Source organism: Crassostrea angulata, chromosome 10, assembly GCF_025612915.1.
Source record: "Crassostrea angulata isolate pt1a10 chromosome 10, ASM2561291v2, whole genome shotgun sequence".
NCBI classification, from domain to species: Eukaryota; Metazoa; Mollusca; class Bivalvia; order Ostreida; family Ostreidae; genus Magallana; species Magallana angulata.
Genome location: NC_069120.1, coordinates 14,752,068 through 14,771,321, shown reverse-complemented (window position 1 = coordinate 14,771,321; position 19,254 = coordinate 14,752,068). Strand labels below are relative to the sequence as shown.

The window sequence follows — 19,254 nt, the reverse complement described above, 5'->3', positions numbered from 1 at the left end:
GCCCGAAGTATATCTTGATAAGCATAGATGAATAACCTCTGTGTAGCATTATGCTTTCGAGGCAGAAAACCATGTTGACAAGAGGTACATTTATGAATATGTGCATATTACCTAACAAATAAAACGATTAGTAACATATAAGGATAAATAGACGATAGCAAAGAAATCACAAGCTTCACATTTTTAATGTCCTTTAAAATTTTCACCATTACCTTTACATATTTTTATGTTGTCTAGAAAAATCGTCTCTAGCAATATAAAAAAAGAAATAAACATTTTACCATAAGAAAATAGGAATAATAACCCCATCAAAAAAATCTATGACATTAATATATTATATACATTAAGAAATGTTTGCATACCTTTTGAACCCGCGCTCTTTACCTCTTACAACTGTCATGTTGTAAATTTTGAATTTACCGGGTGGCAGTAAATACAAAATTTAAGTTGTCATGTTGTAAATTTTATATTTACTGCCACCCAGTAAATTCAAAATTTACAACATGACACAACCATCGATATCAGTGTTGTTCATAACTCCATAAACGCAATTACATTTCAGTATAAAACTTACTTTTAAAAAAATCATACAGCAATTATAAACAACAAACATTTTTCCAGTAATCAAGGAAATTGAATCTACAATTGCTCTGCTGGAATAGTTATATTTCATGGAATTTTTCAGCTAAGCATTTGGTTTCATATCCTCGTGTTCACTGAAAAAAATTATTTGTTGCATGCTCCATTTTCTGTAGCTTACAGACGAGGAGAGAGTGTACCTGAATGCAGCCTCCATGGGGGACGTGGGCATTGTTCGCCAGTCTTTGGAGGAACCGGATGGGGCCCTGAACGTTAACTGTGTGGATTACATGGGGAGGAACGCTCTACACCTCGCAATAGACAGCGAAAAAATTGGGGTTATTGAGATTCTAATCGACAACCTGAACTTTAACTGTATAGAGGAGGCTCTGCTACATGCAATTAGTAAAGGCGCAACGAAAATCGTTAAACTAATTATTGAACACCCAAACTTCATGGCGGGTGAGGATAGGTTCAAAAGTTTCGGAGTAACTGAGGCATTTTTCAGGACAGAAGAGAAAAGTCAATTTCCTCCCGACATTACACCTTTGATTTTAGCTGCTCATTATAATAACCATGAAATTGTTCAAATGTTTTTGTCCAGGAATCACAAAATTGAAAAACCACATTGCATATCATGTGCGTGCACAGACTGCGCAACAAAACAGAACTATGATGCTTTAAAGAGATCGCGGTCTCGCTTGAATGCATATCGGGCACTTGCTAGCCCAGCGTACATGGCGCTATCAAGCCCAGACCCTATCATGACTACCTTTGAACTTCGACAGGAAATGATGAAATTAGCAGAAGTGGAAAAGGAATTTAAGGTGAGGGAATTTTCCTAACAAACTTCAAAAACGATTTTTGTTTTTGCTTGTATTTTGAATTTGGCCTTGAACGATATGTATGAAAAAAACCAATAGAATTTATAATGAATAAAATCCTCAAATCAGATTAGAAAAAAAAAACGGAGTAAAAACACCTGGGTTCGACGTCGGTTTTTTTTCTGTGATGAAAAAACCGAGACAACGAGGAGACACAAGCTTTTCCGAATTGTCAAGTAATTCATAGGAAACCCATTCTGTAACTTTTATTTATAACACCTGAACAATACTTTTCTGTGTTATAACAGATGAGACCCACGTACAAAACAGAATCTGCTTGATCAGAGACAACATACAAAAAACCATTGCGCATTTTTAGAAAATACAAAGTCATATATTAAAGTTACAAATCTTGATGTCCTATTCAAAGATAATAAACATCTGACTCTATTTGAAGATGTTGGATATAATTTCTAATTCAATTTTCCTTCCAGTAATGCTCCATAAAGAGAGCATACCCCATATCCCACTTGATTCTGTATCAACTTTAAATACCACTATAAACCTATAAAAAATATACCCCTAAGGCGTGTGGATTTGTTGGCTTTGCCAAATTCGATTTTTTTTTTGGTAGTTTGCTCTGAGCAGGTCCGCTACTCCAATATGCATAGTGAACAATACACATACTTGTGACAATATGAAAATAGTACATGGCATATTTCTAGTTTAACTTCGTTGCACTCCGCTATATTCTACCATATTGTTCTTATGATAAAAAGCAAAGGGCATGGTGAGTTAACTGACCATTTTACAATGGAAATGAAGCATCCACCATATTTATATACTACAGTTTGCAATTCACTGTTAAATTTGTCGCCGTTTACTTCGGGAACATAGTAAATGATATACTCTCTATTGTTTTAGCTCATTTTGTTTCATACATTTTTTTTTTATATTAATGCAAAACGTGAATAAAGGAGACTTCTATTGCTGAATTTAGCTTTAGTTACTATTTCTAAAAATCTAGTTTATTTGGAGCTATGTCATCACAGGTGTACGATTATAAAAATATACACATGTATCATGTATATTAGTCTTTGAAGATACAAAAACAAATTTTAAAGCTTTAAAAATGACATTTGTGGACCGTTAACTCAATGAGAATGCGCTCGGTTGCAATATTGTATCAGGTACAGTGCTTTTCAGAGCGAATACCTGGCACTGCTGGAACAGTGTATGAACTTTGCCTGTGAATTGATTGATCTCTGTCGAGGTACGCAGGAAGTTGAGGCGGTGGTGAGTGAGGGTACCGGCTGCGGGGAACCTCTAGCCCGACTTAAAATGGCCATCCGATATCAGGAAAAGAAGGTGATGAATAAGTGATTGTTGTTTACCTGAATGTATCAATGTTTACTAAGAATATATCACTGGAAAATACTTTTACGCACGTTGTCTAAAGACTACATTTAAAAGTGTTTTGCATTGTTATCAAGTCCATATGTCTTTTTGTCAATTTATTTGGTTGAGAATTTAAGTTACTTTTTTTCAGTTGAAAGAAGCTCTCTTTTTCAAATGGGAAAAAGATAGATCACACCAATATTTGAATCGGCCGGTCATATCTTTTTGATAAGTTACGACTAGGGAATATTTCAGGTTTACTCATATTTCGATTAGCTTTTGATAGAACCTTAACATGAAAGCTATAGAGATTTATGTTCTGGGGTCAAATAGGTCCTGTCTTTTGCGCATTGAACAGACATTGATCGACGAGGCACACTTTACAGAAAAGGGGCGATCATTTACCGCGAACATGTTGCTTTGAAGTTAATAAAGTTAGCTGCTGTTATTGGTTGAAAAGGAAGTATATCAACAATTCATTTGGTTGCCCGTTGATTGAATCTAAGGCGTTTTGAGCGTTATTCAAGTAAGGAAGAATATTGTGTAATGTACAGACTATATAGAGGTCGCTGACATCGTTCGAAATCATTTATCACCGAAGTCTTTGTCTGATCCATGTTTTGTGGTTATCTATTTCGGTGGACGATAGAAATGGCTCTTTTAATTCATTTATTTTGACATTACTTCTGTTACTGACGTCATATCCTGTCCCGGGGTAAATTTGACATTTGCAACGTAGTGTCTAATTTCGAGAATAATAAACTACTGGTATGATATAATTGGAAAAAAAAACCACCCAAAAATCATGCATAGAATACAAAAGATACCTTTAAAAAATGGAATTAACTTTATTCTGCAATAAATATTTGAATTATATTTCTAATTTTGAAATTTAGATTGGATTTCTAATTTTGTCCTTTTCGTTCCAAAAAATAAGAGAGATATAAAAGAGATAAAAATACTACAGATAAAGATAATGGTGTAAGGACTCTTAAAATTATTATTAAAACTATTTTTATCTGTTGACAAAGAAGTAAGGCAATAATTTGATTGTACTTGGGTTGGGTTTCTCTACAGTTTGTGGCCCACCCTAACTGCCAGCAGCACATGACGACTCTCTGGTACGGGTCAGAGATGAGCTTCCTTCAGTCTCTCAGTCTGTGGAAACAACTTGCCTTCATCCTTCTTTTTCTTCCATGTATTCCGTTTCTATGTGTCGCATACATCATTTTTCCAAACACGAAAGTAGGTACTTATATTTTGATCTCGATTTCAAATTCACATTTTGTAATCGATCCCACGAGTTTGAAATATTTTTATTTGACAATTTTTTAATGTAAAAAGTAGCATGTCATTATTTTCAGTAGCTAAGCGAAATAAAGATTTTGGGATGGGAATCATCGAAAGACAATACGTAACGAGGGGGGGGGGGGGGGTAGGAGTTGCACACAAGTTGACTGTCAAACACCAAAATAAATATTCACTCAGGAAATACGTTATATCTGCATATGCTTACAAAACACAATTTGCTCAACGATCTGTTGAAAAGTAAGAAAGCGGCCAGTAATATTTGGCACTGAGAGATCCCATCAGACGTAGCCAATCAGATATAATATGACAGGCAGAGTGGCCGACTTGTTGATGAATTAACTCCGGTGTCTGTGTGGCGGGGGCAGTCGGATAAATCACATAATACATCATTTTTATGTTTACGTACGAGGGAATAGTGATTCGAAATATCGATATTTTATGTGAACTAAAATATCCGTGAATGCTCCTTTAATTGTCTGATTTTTCATCCAAAGAGAAGCTTAAACTTCACGGCCAAAAAGCGGATGTCCAAAAAATACTTTAAAAAATTATGTTATCTTATAATCAAACATCCCCATTTCCTTTTTCTTTTTTATAAAACAAAAATTAGTAATGGTATTTAAAAATGCTCTATTAAATGATATAAGATTTTTTAAATGTTTAAATATTACGTCAAGTTAGTTATGAAAAAACGTTATATTTTAACGTGGGGACAAAGATGTATTTTGACAATAAGCCAATCAAATTGCGTATTACATGTACAACAAGAATTAAATTTTTTGAAACGATTTTGTTCTAACAAATCCTTCTAATTTTAAGAAAATGAAAGTTTCTGCGTATCCTTTTTTGCAGCCAGGGGAGGTAATGCGCTGTCCTGTGACAAAGTTCATCACACATGCCACGTCACATATATGTTTCCTCATTTTATTGGCTGCTGCAACATTTCGACTGACGGAGAGCGGCGTCACCATAACAACCACATTTGATATACACAACCCAACATTCGAATCTCTAACCAAAGATGAAAAAATACAGAGTTTATTAAAGGAAACTCTAAGGCCTGCAAATACCTTGTTAACCCATGTTCAACTGTGTATTGTATTTTGGATTCTAGGTACATATTCATGCAATATTTTTCATTGTTCTGTGTGCATGAAGAAAATTTGCCTTGAAATACTGATGTAACTACCGCATAAGGATAACTTATCAAGGAAGAATTCTTAAACATAAAATAATACAACTTTTTCCCATAACCAATTTAAGAAAATGAGATCGTGATTTAATTTTTTTTTCATTTTTCAAAGTATGATATTCGCAAAAGTTTATTTCCCAAGTTATATATAAGAAAAAGTAATCACCAGGACAATGTATTGAACAGTAAAACACTTTTTAAAATATATAGAATAATAAACAACTAGATAAGCAACCCAGACGATCCCTTCTTTCATTTAAATATTATTATTACCATAATGACGTTATGTCTCTCTTTGCTACAGATGGGTATTGAATTTGTCACCAATTAAACTTATCTCAAGAGAAGAGCTGAACTGAATCCCAATGTACTTTTCTCTAGAAAAAAAAAAAGAATGCAAAAATTGTCATGAAATTGATGTTGGTTTACAGGATTGTTGTGGATAGAGTGTAAACAACTGTACAGCATAGGTCTGAGGGCGTATATCACGGTCTACCAGAAGCTGATCGACTTCAGCGTACTGTCCATGTACCTAGCTTCCTATGTTCTGCGCTTCTTCACAGAGTACAAGATATCTCAGGCCGACAGGTGAGATTTCAGCCATAATCGGACTATTTATACCACTCCACAACTCCACAACATACAACATGCCCCCTTTTTATTGGTTATTTTTAATATAAAATAAAGTACTATTGCAACTGTATTGAGTATATGTAATGAAAATAGAGTATCACGTTCTGTGAAGAAACAAGTATTAAGGGTTTGGTATATTTTATGGTTACTTGAACATATTAACATTTATGAGTGTTTTCAGTAAAAAAACAACCCAACAGCACTTGTATTACTGCAAACAATTTACCATTTTTTCCACCGATTCTTTAGCGACAAGTACTGAATTTATGCTGAATAATGAGTGGTGTTTGATATAGGTGTTTTAATGGTACTCACGTGGCGCGAGAACTCCTCTGGCAGGAGAACTATACCTATTTCAACTGGAAACTTGACGAAATAAAGAGCACACGGAATGCGCCGATGAATTATTTCATGGAGGCATGTAAGTTTATTATAAATAAATAGAACACCAGTACACAAAATTTTTGGTATTTTTTTTCTCAAATTCTGATGATCAAAAATAGCTGGAAGAAAACACCATAATTAAGCAGTGAAAGAAATTTTGTTTAAACCGGTATTTCATTGTACCAGTATTTAAACCATAATGGTATACATTGAAGGTTTTTAGGTGGGAATGGGGGAGGGGTGGGAGTTTTTTGTTTGATTAATAATGCGATGACTCGTGCCACTCTGAAGAACAGCAGTGATGTATTTAATTGAAAAACACTTATCTTTTTTGACAGCGCGGTTTCATTGGAAGCCCAACGACCCAGAAATCGTATCGGATGTTCTGTTTGCCATTGCAAATGTGATAAGTTTTGCAAGAACCACCTACCTCATGCCTGCATTTGAGGTCCTCGGACCTCTGCAGATTTCTCTGGGGCGAATGATTGGAGACATAACGAGATTTATGGTTTTATTTACCCTGGTGTGTATATTGAGAAAAAAATGATTTGTATGTCATAAAAATTATAGATGCTTTCAAAAGTTAAAGCTAAACCTTACATCCAAATGAAGCCTAACATAGCTAAAAGGAACAGTTCTTTCCCTAATACCGTAATACCGGCATCTTAGCAATACAAGATGATATGTGCTTTTAAACAATTTTCTTCGTATATTAAGAAGGTTATTTTTTAGATTACGTATGTACTTGAAATATAACTCAAGGCCTTCTTATTATTTATGTATTTTAGGTTCTGTTTGCTTTTATGGTTGGTCTCCATAATCTATACTGGTACTATGGTGCGCAGCGAATTAAAATGGTTCTTAACGAGAAAACCATATATGTCCACGCCGCGGAGGCTTTCCAAGGGTAGGTGGTTATCAAGCATACCAATGATTATAAACCGATAAACTCTTTATCGAAAACATAATATTACAGCATTCAGAATCCCCATTCATTGACCAATCTATGTTTTTGAATTATTGGCATTATTTACCGAATCTTTCACAAACAGATGTGTAGATACATCAGAATGACGTCATACCTAATGTTATTATTCATGTTTCTTATTAATTACATAACTACTCGTTGACAAAAACAATCTCATCCTCAATTGCTCTACTCTAACCGTTAATAAAAGAAAAGATTTTCGTTCCGATAAGATAATTGGGGGAAAGGTTTTACACTATAAAAATGGTTATCGCTAATACCGAACATTTAAACTCTCAAAGCGATTTCCCATCGATGCAGCTCTTATTAATGCATCTCACTCAAGTACGATTGCATATAATGACTTGAGTCTGTTGTATTTTAATCAATGCAGTTTACGTCAGACGTTTTACAGTCTGTTCTGGTCAATGTTCGGACAGGTCAGCATCAGTGACATTATCGTCAGACATCCAGGCCCCACGGGAGGTAAGTCAAACAACACGTGCAAAACTTGGGAATTTGTAGAATGTCTGGATCGAATGTACTAGAGCACTATCTTATCTTGCATATAGATATACTATACTATTGAATGATTTGTCTTATTAATTACAAATCAGTAGTATTTGTATCCTAACAATTATTCTGTTGAAATTTGAAATTCACATTTTTGGTTCTATTTTTTTAATACATGTATAGGTGTGTGTAGGATAACGTTTTTGATTAGTCGGTGCTACTTCCGTGGTAGCTGATTTTAGTTTGATTTTTATTTATTGTAATTTTACTTAAAATGAATGGCTTCATCATCTTTCTTGGAAGAAGTACTATTATTCTACAGAACTTTAATATGTAACAGGGGGAGAATTGTTGTAATTTACAATGAATTTGTTTTTCAAAAATTGTACCACATCCGGTTCTATAAACATTCTCCGTATTCCTTTTATCTTGCTGCTCACAAACCATATCAGAGCGTAGTTGTGTACAAATTGACGGAGGAAAAATTATGTGTACAGAAGAAATTCGCAACGAGTCAGGTATATATTCAAAGGCATGCTTAGTTTATTGCTTAAAAGATATCAAGTAGTTGCAAGACATATTGCCTTGTTCAGCAAAATAAATCAAGAGACCAAGGATGTGAATAAAAATCACGTATCGACATAATTATCTATCTGATTGAGCCCTATATCGTTAGTTGATATTAAGAGTCTACATTTAACGGAGTTCGAGTCGGGTCCATAATTGTGTTAATTTGATATGTAGAAACTCGGGTGTAACATGGCCACTTTATTCATCCAAATTGCTGTCAATACATGCATACTGTAGGGTTATAAGTTATAAGTCCTTCTATTGCCTCATATGACTTCTTTTGTCAAAAGAAATAAAGCAATGATACAAATAACGAAGGAGCAGGGTTGGATACAAGTAATTTTTTAATGCCAAGGATCCCAGTGAAATAGAAGGTCCGCCAAATGTTAATTCATTTAAGCATCCGAACATTGCATAGTCCAGGTATTAAATTATAATATATGTTGTTCATAGTTCGAGCAGTTAAATATATAGCATTGCTCTTTTCTAAAAATCTGCTTTACGCATAGCACATTCTTAGATTTATCCAAGTTTAGTGCAGTAAATGTTAAACCATATCCATAAATAGAAAAATATATAAAATGTCAGTATATAGACATGAATAGAAGCACTTATAAATATATACTTTTTTGTCTTTTTGTCTTAGGGGAAAAAAGCAGGATTTAAAATAGACAAATAATGAATTAAAACCAATGATATTTCAGTTATTTGTGTCTTGCGAAAATACTATTATCTTTAGCATACAGCAGCAAATAAGAAACTAAAGAGAAAACGTCAAACAATATTGACGTTTCCATATTAAAGAATCAAAATGTAAAATTATAATGGTTTGTTGGGAGGCTAAAAATAGCCTGTGTCAGGTGCCTGGAGAAGCTGTGCGTCAATGGGGTTTGTTGCCACTGTCGCAGATTGCTAAAACAAGTCACTGGGAAAATCAATTTAGTCTTGAAATAGACTTAGTACTAACTCAAGTCACGGTGGCCTGATTGGAAACATCCGTAAAGAGGGAAGTATCTTTAAGAGCCAATAACTTTTCTATTTATAAACATTCGTCCTAGAATATATATATATATAAAAATCTTGGGGGAAACTCTTAAGGCTCTCAGGCATCAAAGCAGTCGGGCTATCCATCGGGTGAAGTTAATTCCTGCCTTTTTGGGAAAACGGCAAGTGCTTTTTATTAATTTTAAACAAAATCTCTTTAAAAACTTTTTTTCACAGGATGAAATGTGTTATGTGGAATGAATTAATGTGAAGCGTAATTACCAAGCCCGCCTTGTGTGTGTTAGAGATCTGTCCGTGCGTGCGTGTGTTCATTAATATAAGTAGGAACAGATTATTTGAATATGATTTATTTTTCGTTCGGTTTTTTTTTTGCATGGGTGACAATTGTATAGAAATGTTTCCGCTAAACCTTTTATCAGTACTTCAGGAGTAAGAGAAAAAAAATGCAACAGTTACCACATATACCGACCCGCGTTCATTCTAATTGAAAAAAACTTATATTTTTTAAATAAAGAATGTTGTGTTTAATATTAAAATTTAGAAATGAATGATAAATAATTTTTTTAACAATAATATAACCTTTAAAAAGCCACCCAATGTATCAAATCAGTTAGTTCATATACATGTATGTAGTCGTGTAGAATGTTCGAACACTCAATTTAAACAGGGCATTTCTTACATAAGCCCCATCTATGTATGATATAAGTCGGCCATATGTGGTGTGTTGAAATGAAATGGCTGACCAAATGACGACCTTCATTTCAGTGTATGGGGGACCGACACCTGAGTCTGTTAACATGGAGAGAAGCACAGACATAGTAGAGCAAGTCGGCATGTACCTGTTCGCTCTTTATCATGTCGTCATCATCATCGTGTTAATCAACATGTTAATTGCCATGATGAGTCATTCCTTTGAGGACATTCAGGTAAATATATATTTTTTAAAATATTTAAGTGTCTGAAAGAACTTACCCATCGGATCTACATTAAGATGGGTCGGTGGTCGTGGCCATTTTTTTTTTTTTTACTAAACTTTCCTTCTTTAGAAAAAGACCTTTGGGTAAATGCTCATATTTTAAAATATGAGGAATTTTTCTTTACTTCATGTAAATAAATAGTTTATGGTTAAAAATTAATGTTTGGAATTTTAAGTTAGATCTGATGGTAACTTTGTTGTCCATCGAACATCCTTAAAATTCAGCAATGATTTCTTAACCATGCACACTAATACACATTTTTCAGTGGGAGAAAATTCCAATTATCTATATACAGAGCTCTATAAAAATGGCCACGGCATTCTAGCCCTTTTCATAACATTTTATTCTTTCAAACATTATAAAGTTGAACATAAGATAAAGGCAAACTATTTTGAAAGTCAAAATTATTCTTAAGAAGATGGGTGGATAAGGCGTGTAAAATGCCCATACACGGTCGGACAAGCTACTGAAAAATTAAAATATCAATAAATCTTATATTTTAACAAAAAATCATTTAAAACAATATATATTTAACATATCATTGATTTTAAACCTATAAATATGTTCAATACTTGGAATATGTTGACTCAAACAGGCGTATACGTATCAAAACCTGCAAATAATGTCATTTTTTAGAACTTTAAGGCATTTTCTTTTTATAGAGTGGGTCTGGGCTCCATATTTTTCTCATGGTCTAATTAAGGTCTAATGGAAAACAAACCGATTCCAATCAACAAAAACGTGGAGAGATGACCCACTATACATTAAAAATATTATTTTGTATCCAAACAATTGAACGTGTTGAAAAAATAATGCAAGTCCGTAAATTCGTTGCCAAAGTGACACATAATATCTAAAGATCCTACTTTGTTGTGTCTGAAATGGCTCAGTGGTTAGAGCTCCTGACTTAAGCTAACCTTATATATCAAGGGGTTTTATGGTATGGGTTCGATATCACCAAAATTTCAGGCAATATTTTTTTTCTTATTTTTTGTTAAATATATTAAAAACTGAATATACATGAAGTTAGAAATTGTGCTTTGGCAAACTCGTATTATAATATATTTGAATAGATTTGATTGGGAAAAAATAAATTCAAAATTGTATTTCACGACTAAACCGAATGGGCATTTGCGCCATCTTATTCCCCCGTCTTCTTTTTTGAATATCCTGTTGTAAATTCTCTATCCTGCATTCTGTATATGCATATCTTTATTACTATAATACAAATCAATTACTTTGCTATTTTTATTTCAATAATCCACCTCATTCAGCTATACAATTTACAATATTCAACCTTAAACGTTATAAAAGCTAACAAACTTCGTTAAATGTCACAAAGTTCAGCAGTTCTCAAACGTTGTGATTTTTTTGTGGTTCAGACTGATTGTGACGTAGAATGGAAGTTTGCGAGGACGAAGCTGTGGCTGAACTATATGGACGAGGGCAGTACCCTCCCGGTACCTTTCAACATGATCCCTACCCCCAAGTCTTTGTGCTACGCCTGGAGGTTCTGTAAAGACCTGCTGGCCATATCGGACGTGTCATGGCTGGAATACCAAAAGAACAAAAAGCAGACCTTTATTAAGGTGGCCTTTCTTTTCTAGTGACTCTTTGGGTTAACCTGCAAAATCTTTGCTTTTGTTTCCATATATTTCATGTTTTTTTTATGTTGTAAGATCAGTATTATCTATTTCATAGAGGTAACTTATCGATATAGAAAAAAGGGTCACCAGGGGTATTTCTTCCGGTATCGCGCTCTTCAGTGCACATTTTAAAAAAGTTGCATGCATCCTTCATCGCAATTCTTAGTGAGAAAAAGACGAATCTTGGAAAATCCAGCTGATTAGAATTTGTTGGAAAGGTGTTTCACAGGCGCTACATTGGAGATGACGTGGCGCCGTGTAAACACCTACCCGACAGGTCAGCAATGACGTCATTACCTTTGTTGTTTATCATTCTTATTGATTTTATATGTTGTTTTGATTCTAGGAGCATGTTTTTATAGTTTTTACAGTTGCAGGAAAATAACATCTGAAATTGCGTTCTTAGTTTCGGTAGATAACTTGTTATATAGTACGTTTTCCTGTACATCTACCCCGCGTGACTTATCGAATTCACAATACGTCACAGCATGGAAGTTAGTAAAAAAAATACCCACCAGTATGATATTCATTTGATCAAGGAGCAATTTAGCCTACTTTAACTTTTGTTTCTTTTAGTAAACACAGTCATCACTAATGTAGGGATTTTATGTAGGCCTACATTTAATATTAAGGTCACATAACAACGTCAAAGGTCAAATAGGATGACGTCAGTTACGATTTTTATTAATTTTCACTCAACTTATGGTCAAATTTCCTGGTCGTTCTTATGTAAGCTTCAGAAAAAATAAATTAAAGTAGTAAATACATAATATAACAACCTTAAATGTTTCGTCAATTCAACTTACATCGCTCTATTGTGTATGTCTCTTTTGTTAGCTGTATCTTCTTGTCTAATCGTGTCTCAAGTTTAAATATGACTGGTTTTGAATCTTTTTGCCTAATTTTATTGAGTTCAAATATGACTGGTTTTGATTTGTTTTATACAATGAATATTTTTTTGAACATCTAATTTCATAATACAGAAGCGTATTAGTGCCACATATGCACTTCACTTTTTTTTATTTTACACACAATCTGTAAAATTTACACTTTAGTAAGTTAATTTTACACGTTAATCTGTAAATTTTTCACTTTAAAGTGTAAAATTCACACTTAAAACTGTAAAATTCACACTTAAATCTGTAAAAATCACACTTTAAAGTGTAAAATTTACACTTCATTCTGTAAAATTTACACTTTAATATGTAAAATTTACACTTTAATCTGTAAATTTTACATGTTGATCTGTAAAATTTACACTTTAAAGTGTAAAATTCATACTTTAATCTGTAAAATTCACACTTTCATCTGTAAAATTTACACTTTAAAATGTGGAATTCACACTTAAAAAAGTAAAATTCACACTTTAATCTGTAAAATTCACACCATAATCAGTAAATTTTACACTTTAATCTGTAAAATTCACACTTTAATCTTTAAAATTCACACCATAATCTGTAAATTTTACACTTTAATCTGTAAATTTTACACTTTAATCTGAAGAAAATACACTTTAATCAGTAAAATTCACACTTTAAAGTGTAAAATCTACACTTAAAATGTAAAATTTACACACTATCCTGTAAAATTTGCTCATTTATACACATACATTGGAGAGTATTTATCATTTCCGATGGTTTGATCGAAGCATTATGGACTGAAATATTTTAATTAGTGAATATTTCAAACTTTGTCTTAAATACAGTGACATCAATACACAGTGATATTAAAAAGAAAAATAATACTGTGGGTTTTTCATATAGATATATAAGTGGTTTTATGCCTCGGCTTATTTTCACACATTCTTTGATGATTTTACAATAAAACTAACAAACAGTGTTGAATTACTTATCATTCAAAGAATAAACATTATGTATCATTCTGTCTAAACCTCGATTTAGTATAAGTACGTTCAGTACTTTGAGTTGTGTACATACTACAAAAACTTGATTGAATAAAATTGTACTGTATACAAATGAATAAAATTGATGCTTTAAACTAGTGAAAGTTGACGTCTTATATACATTTAACAGGCTTGAAGACTGTGTATTTGCATAAAAGTGAACAAAAAGTCACACTCACAAAACATTGTTACAGATAATTCTACATTTTATGTTGCGGCCGCCATATAATTATGTGGTGGCCGGCTGGCCGCCAGATAAATAAGTGCCGGTCGCTATGACGACTACTACTTATTTATCTGGCGGCCGCCACATATAGTTATATAGCATTCGCCAGAAAAGCGGTCACCTTATTTTTTGGCGGCCGTCAGATAATTAACTTGTTGCGACCGCCAGTTATAATGTGGCGGCCGCCTGATGAAATATATTTCCACCTGTGACTTTCCGGCTTCCATTATGTACGCCCTTCTTGACATATATTTAATATTTTTGAAAGTCTCATAGTTTAATCTAAAAACGTTCATGAGAAAACTCTTAAATATCAGTCTAAAAAATGAAAATATTAGACGCGTTTGACGGTCTTCTAAACATTGCAAATTATAGCTATTTTCGTTTTCTATCAATACTGCGAAGAAAAACAAAGAAAGACCTTAATAAAATGCATGAAGATTCATAACATATATTGAAATTCAGAAACAAATATGTTCTAGACAGGGTGATTTAAGTTTTTAGTCCATTAAATTATCACTTTTTTCAGTTTTTGTGAAAATTTTAAATATAAATCTGATTGAAAGAGACGAGGGAAATGGCTTTCATTATAGAAAGCCCTTAGCGTTGAACATTTTTTTGCCATGTGACACTGATAAATATTGTCTAAGAGAATTTAATCATAACTGTTTCACCTTTTGGAAAATTTAATACTGTTAATGAGAACTCATTTGTCGATTGCAATGTTTATTATCCAAGCAAGATCAAAGAAATGCCGGACATTTAATTAAAACAGCCATGTGGTGAATACACAGTATTTTACAGATAAATGTGTGATTTTTACAGATTAAAGTATAAAATTTACAGATTAAAGTGTGGATTTTACTGATTAAAGTATAAAAATTACAGATTAAAGTGTGAATTTTACAGATTTAAGTGTGAATTTTACAGATTAAAGTGTAAAATTTACAGATTAAAGTGTAAATGTTACACTTTAAACTGTAAATTTTACAGATTAAAGTGTGAATTTTACACTTTAAAGTGTGAATTGTACAGATTAAAGTGTAAATTTTACACTTTATTTTACACTTTAAAGTGTGAATTTTACAGATTAAAGTGTGAATTTTACACTTTTAAGTATGAATTTTACAGATTAAAGTGGGAATTTTACACTTTAAAGTGTGAATTTTACAGATTAAAGTGTAAAATTTACAGATAAATCTTCTACGTGTACCTGACGAATTGTGTTATTTTGACAGAAAAGGAGAGAACGGGTGTGTAAGACTCTTGACCTGAAAGTAGAGGACACCTCCTATAGTGACATCATGCAAAGGCTGGTCAAAAGATACCTCTTCAAGATGGAGCGTGCCAAAGATGAAAAAGAGATAGGTCCGAATGGGTCACATTTACTAGTTAATTGTTATATATCGGAATTGTCATGACGAACTCGTAATTTATAAGCTAAAAGATGCAAATGAATTACAAAAAAGGCGAATTATTTACCACAATAATGTTCTAATTCAACCAAATCCATAACGAGCATATTACATGTACATCCCTGATTCAAAGTAATTAAAAAACACCGAGTAAATGTAAATGCTCAAAAACAAAAATTGCGCATGTGTTTATAATTCATGTATGAAGAACCATAATGTAAGCAAAGGGATTTGGGGGGGGGGGGTCTAAAGCGTAATAATTTGCAAAGTGTTAGATTTGAATGACCGAATGAGCTTTATTACTGTGTTAAGAAACTTGTTTAATGATTACCTCTAGTAATCTACGTAACATCTGACTCGAACAATCTATAATTAGACAACATCGTGTTCGGTAAACCAATCTGCAATGAACCAACAATTAATTCAAAGTTACTGGATATGTATGGTGGCATATCTCTGCTCCTTGTGTGCAAGTTATTTTTCTATCAAATATATCGACATGCAAGATAATTATGTTGACATGCAAGATAGTTATGTCAACATGCAACATATCTATGTTGACATGCAAGAAAATTGCTATCAAATAAATTTTTTATAATATCTCAAAAAATCTAAAGTCTCGTCCACATGAGACATCCAATATGCTAGATGCTACTTATTTATGTCGACATGCAACTTATTTATGTTAACCTGCGAGATAAATATGTTGAAATGCAACTTATTTATGTTAACATGCAATTTCTTTATGTTGACATGCAACTTATTTATGTTGACATGCAAAAATTTATGTTGACATGCAACTTAGTTATTTATCTCGCATGTCAACATAACTAAGTTGCATGTTGACATAAATAAGTAGCATGTGAACACAACGAAGTTGCATGTTGACATAAAGAAATTGCATGTCGACATAAATAAGTTGCATTTAGCATATTTGATGTCACATGTTGGCGATATTTGAGATTTTTTATAATTCTCGTTTGATAGCAATTTTCTTGCATGTCAGCATAGATATGTTGCATGTTGACATAACTTTCTTGCATGTCAACATTTTTATCTTGCATGTCAACATATTTAAAAGAAAAATAACTTGCACACAAGGGGCAGAGATACGCCACCATAGATATGTGATCTGGTTTGTATGTTTTTAGGAGAACCCGGTACACTCTGTTAAGTGTCGTTAACTACGAATAAAGTTATAAAACTGATAGCAATTAAATAGTATAAAATACTCGCATATTTCTCTGTGTTTAAGTATTCATGCATTTTAAATATGCTCTCTTAGTTAAAGATGGAGTGCCTAATTTGAGGAACGAGGATGTTGAAATTGTAGAGACAAATGACACTCCCCCTCCAGTACCGGACGCTCCTAGCAGAATTCCGTATGCCACGCCCATTCACGAGGAGGATGAGGATGACACACATCCTATCAATAAAAGTACATTTTTTTTTTTTTTTTTACAATTTTATACTATTTTTATTCGGCAAACCTAGATTTTAGTCATTTTCACAGAATTTGTTAATTTGCTTAAACATAAAAATATTTCAAATTGATGTTAATTTCCTTAAACATCAAAATATTTTAAATTGATGGATATTCATCAATACTCAACAAGAACGGGCTTGCAAAGTTCCAGAGTAAACATTAAAATCAAGAAACACTTCGAGTTCTTATCCTTCTTGCGTCAAGAAATGAAATAAAGCTATGTAGTACTGTAAAAAAAACCTGATGCATTTTTGTCTGCTTTTTTCAGATCTCAGGTCAGGAGTTGGATCAAAACGGAAGTTATGCGGTCGTTCAAACATGCGCAGAGTGTCCAGCAGTGTTGCTCCTCCTCCCACAACGTTAGTGATACCACAACTTGATGCTATTCAACGATCACAGAAACTGTTAGACGTTCGCTTACAACACCTTCAAGCTAATAGTAAGGAGAACAATCGTATCATAGACGATATTGAGTTCTTAAGGCGTGTCATGACAGAGAATCAGAAGGCGCTGTTCAATATAATACACGCCCTTGGAAATATGCAAGGTGAAATAGTGGACCTTGTCAAGTGCTTATCATCAACGCCAGTACCAGATAAAAATCATAGTCATATGAACTCTTCGAATTCTGTATCCAAGTCTTCAGGGAAAAAGCGTACTAGTCACCAGGATGACGAAGAAAGTGAAGTGTGACTTCCATAGAGACAGGGTGGGTTGGGGATTTCACCAGCTAAATAAATTAAGGAGCTTTTTAAGTTTGAATATAAAGAATATTTATGAATTTGTGTTCAAAATATTCACCCTCAACATTTGACTCTATTTTTTAATTTGATTATTCAAAATTCTGAGGAAAGGTTAATATTGATTCGGCTAAGAATATTATATTAATGGTAAAATTTAAAGCAGCAAAGTGATATATATATATATATATATCGAATCTGTGATCTGTTAAAATATGAAGTATTGGTTGTTAGATCCTTGTTATTTTACATAGAATATTGTAAAAAATGTTGTTTCGATAAAACATGGCAGTAAAAATTGGCCAGTATTGAACGGCTGTTTTTTTCCTTTTGTTTGAGTGAGTCTATCGATATCAGACTTCGTAATTCATACAACCTTGCATGTTTTTAAAATCTCTCCTCGAGTGCATAAAAAAAAAATAAAGGTGCGAATTATTATTGTGTATGAGAGGACCCAATTTTACCATAAATGGTTGTCACAACAATTATTTATTAGATTGCGTTTTACAACGAAGAAGACATCTTTGTAGAATGTTAACATTATTCATTACGGTAACTTAGATAAACAGTGACAAAGTGAAACACTTTGAAGACATAACTAAAAAGAAGTATATTCATACGCGTACAAAATGCGTTTAAATTGTTACATGTAGTTCTGAATCAATTTAATCAATAGTTGTACAACGTATGAAAATCATTGGTTACCTACGAAAAAGAGGATATACATGTAATATCGTTAATGCATGACCTGATGCATATACAGCAAATTGTGAATCGTGATAAGTACGTCCTAAATGAAGCAATCAACAGGAATTCACAGAATAGCAAGATTTGCTCGACACTTGACGTTGCGGCCTAAGTGAGCGATGTAGCCTATGGGCCTCTTGATAAAATTATCGTCCGACAGGTCGAAATTTTATTCATTTTTTTGCCCACTGCAAATTGTTTATACATTAAACGATTTAGGCAATAATATTGAGACAGTCACCGGCAATGATTCAAAAAAATATATTTTGTGTGTGTGTGTATGTGGGTGGGGGTTGGGTTCATAACCGATTCTCTCATTAAAACTTAATATATACTCTTGCTTTCTAAATATGATTTCCGTCTTATTAAGAGGTCGCCGACCAAAAGGAAGGACTAGTATAACATCGTTGTGACACCTGCTGTGTTCAAAGAGAGTGAGGGAGGGGATAAGGATCCATCGACGACTTCCCGTGTTTTCAGCAGGTGTTACAAAGATATTATACTAGTCCTTTATCTTCATTGGCGACTTCTAAATAAGACACAAGCCATACCGAGAAAAAAATGAATCAATCCTTTTTATACAATTTTTATATATATTAATTTTAGTCAAAATGCTGAAATGCAATGTATTCTTTTTGTAAATTTCAATGTTACATGTATTTTAATTACATACATTTTATTTAATTTTACACACACACACACATATATATATATATATAGAGAGAGAGAGAGAGAGAG

General features: G+C 33.1%; 1 protein-coding gene across 3 annotated transcripts in view; it reads left to right on the top strand.

The window, feature by feature from the left end:
- The window catches only part of LOC128165770 (short transient receptor potential channel 7-like), a 38,878-nt gene extending 20,778 nt beyond the window's left edge, over positions 1-18,100 (top strand). For 2 of the 3 annotated variants that reach the window (XM_052830595.1, XM_052830597.1), the window contains exons 3-17: positions 756-1,406; positions 2,610-2,771; positions 3,879-4,046; positions 4,965-5,226; positions 5,736-5,892; positions 6,234-6,358; positions 6,660-6,844; positions 7,110-7,228; positions 7,683-7,774; positions 8,254-8,319; positions 10,142-10,302; positions 11,736-11,942; positions 15,367-15,496; positions 16,829-16,981; positions 17,298-18,100. In XM_052830595.1, the coding sequence (XP_052686555.1) occupies positions 756-1,406; positions 2,610-2,771; positions 3,879-4,046; positions 4,965-5,226; positions 5,736-5,892; positions 6,234-6,358; positions 6,660-6,844; positions 7,110-7,228; positions 7,683-7,774; positions 8,254-8,319; positions 10,142-10,302; positions 11,736-11,942; positions 15,367-15,496; positions 16,829-16,981; positions 17,298-17,722 (3,063 nt within the window). In that variant the 3' untranslated portion in view covers positions 17,723-18,100. The remainder of the gene's footprint in view (positions 1-755; positions 1,407-2,609; positions 2,772-3,878; positions 4,047-4,964; positions 5,227-5,735; positions 5,893-6,233; positions 6,359-6,659; positions 6,845-7,109; positions 7,229-7,682; positions 7,775-8,253; positions 8,320-10,141; positions 10,303-11,735; positions 11,943-15,366; positions 15,497-16,828; positions 16,982-17,297) is intronic. The other variant, XM_052830596.1, reaches the window with a different exon arrangement.
- The last annotated feature ends 1,154 nt before the right edge of the window (positions 18,101-19,254 follow it).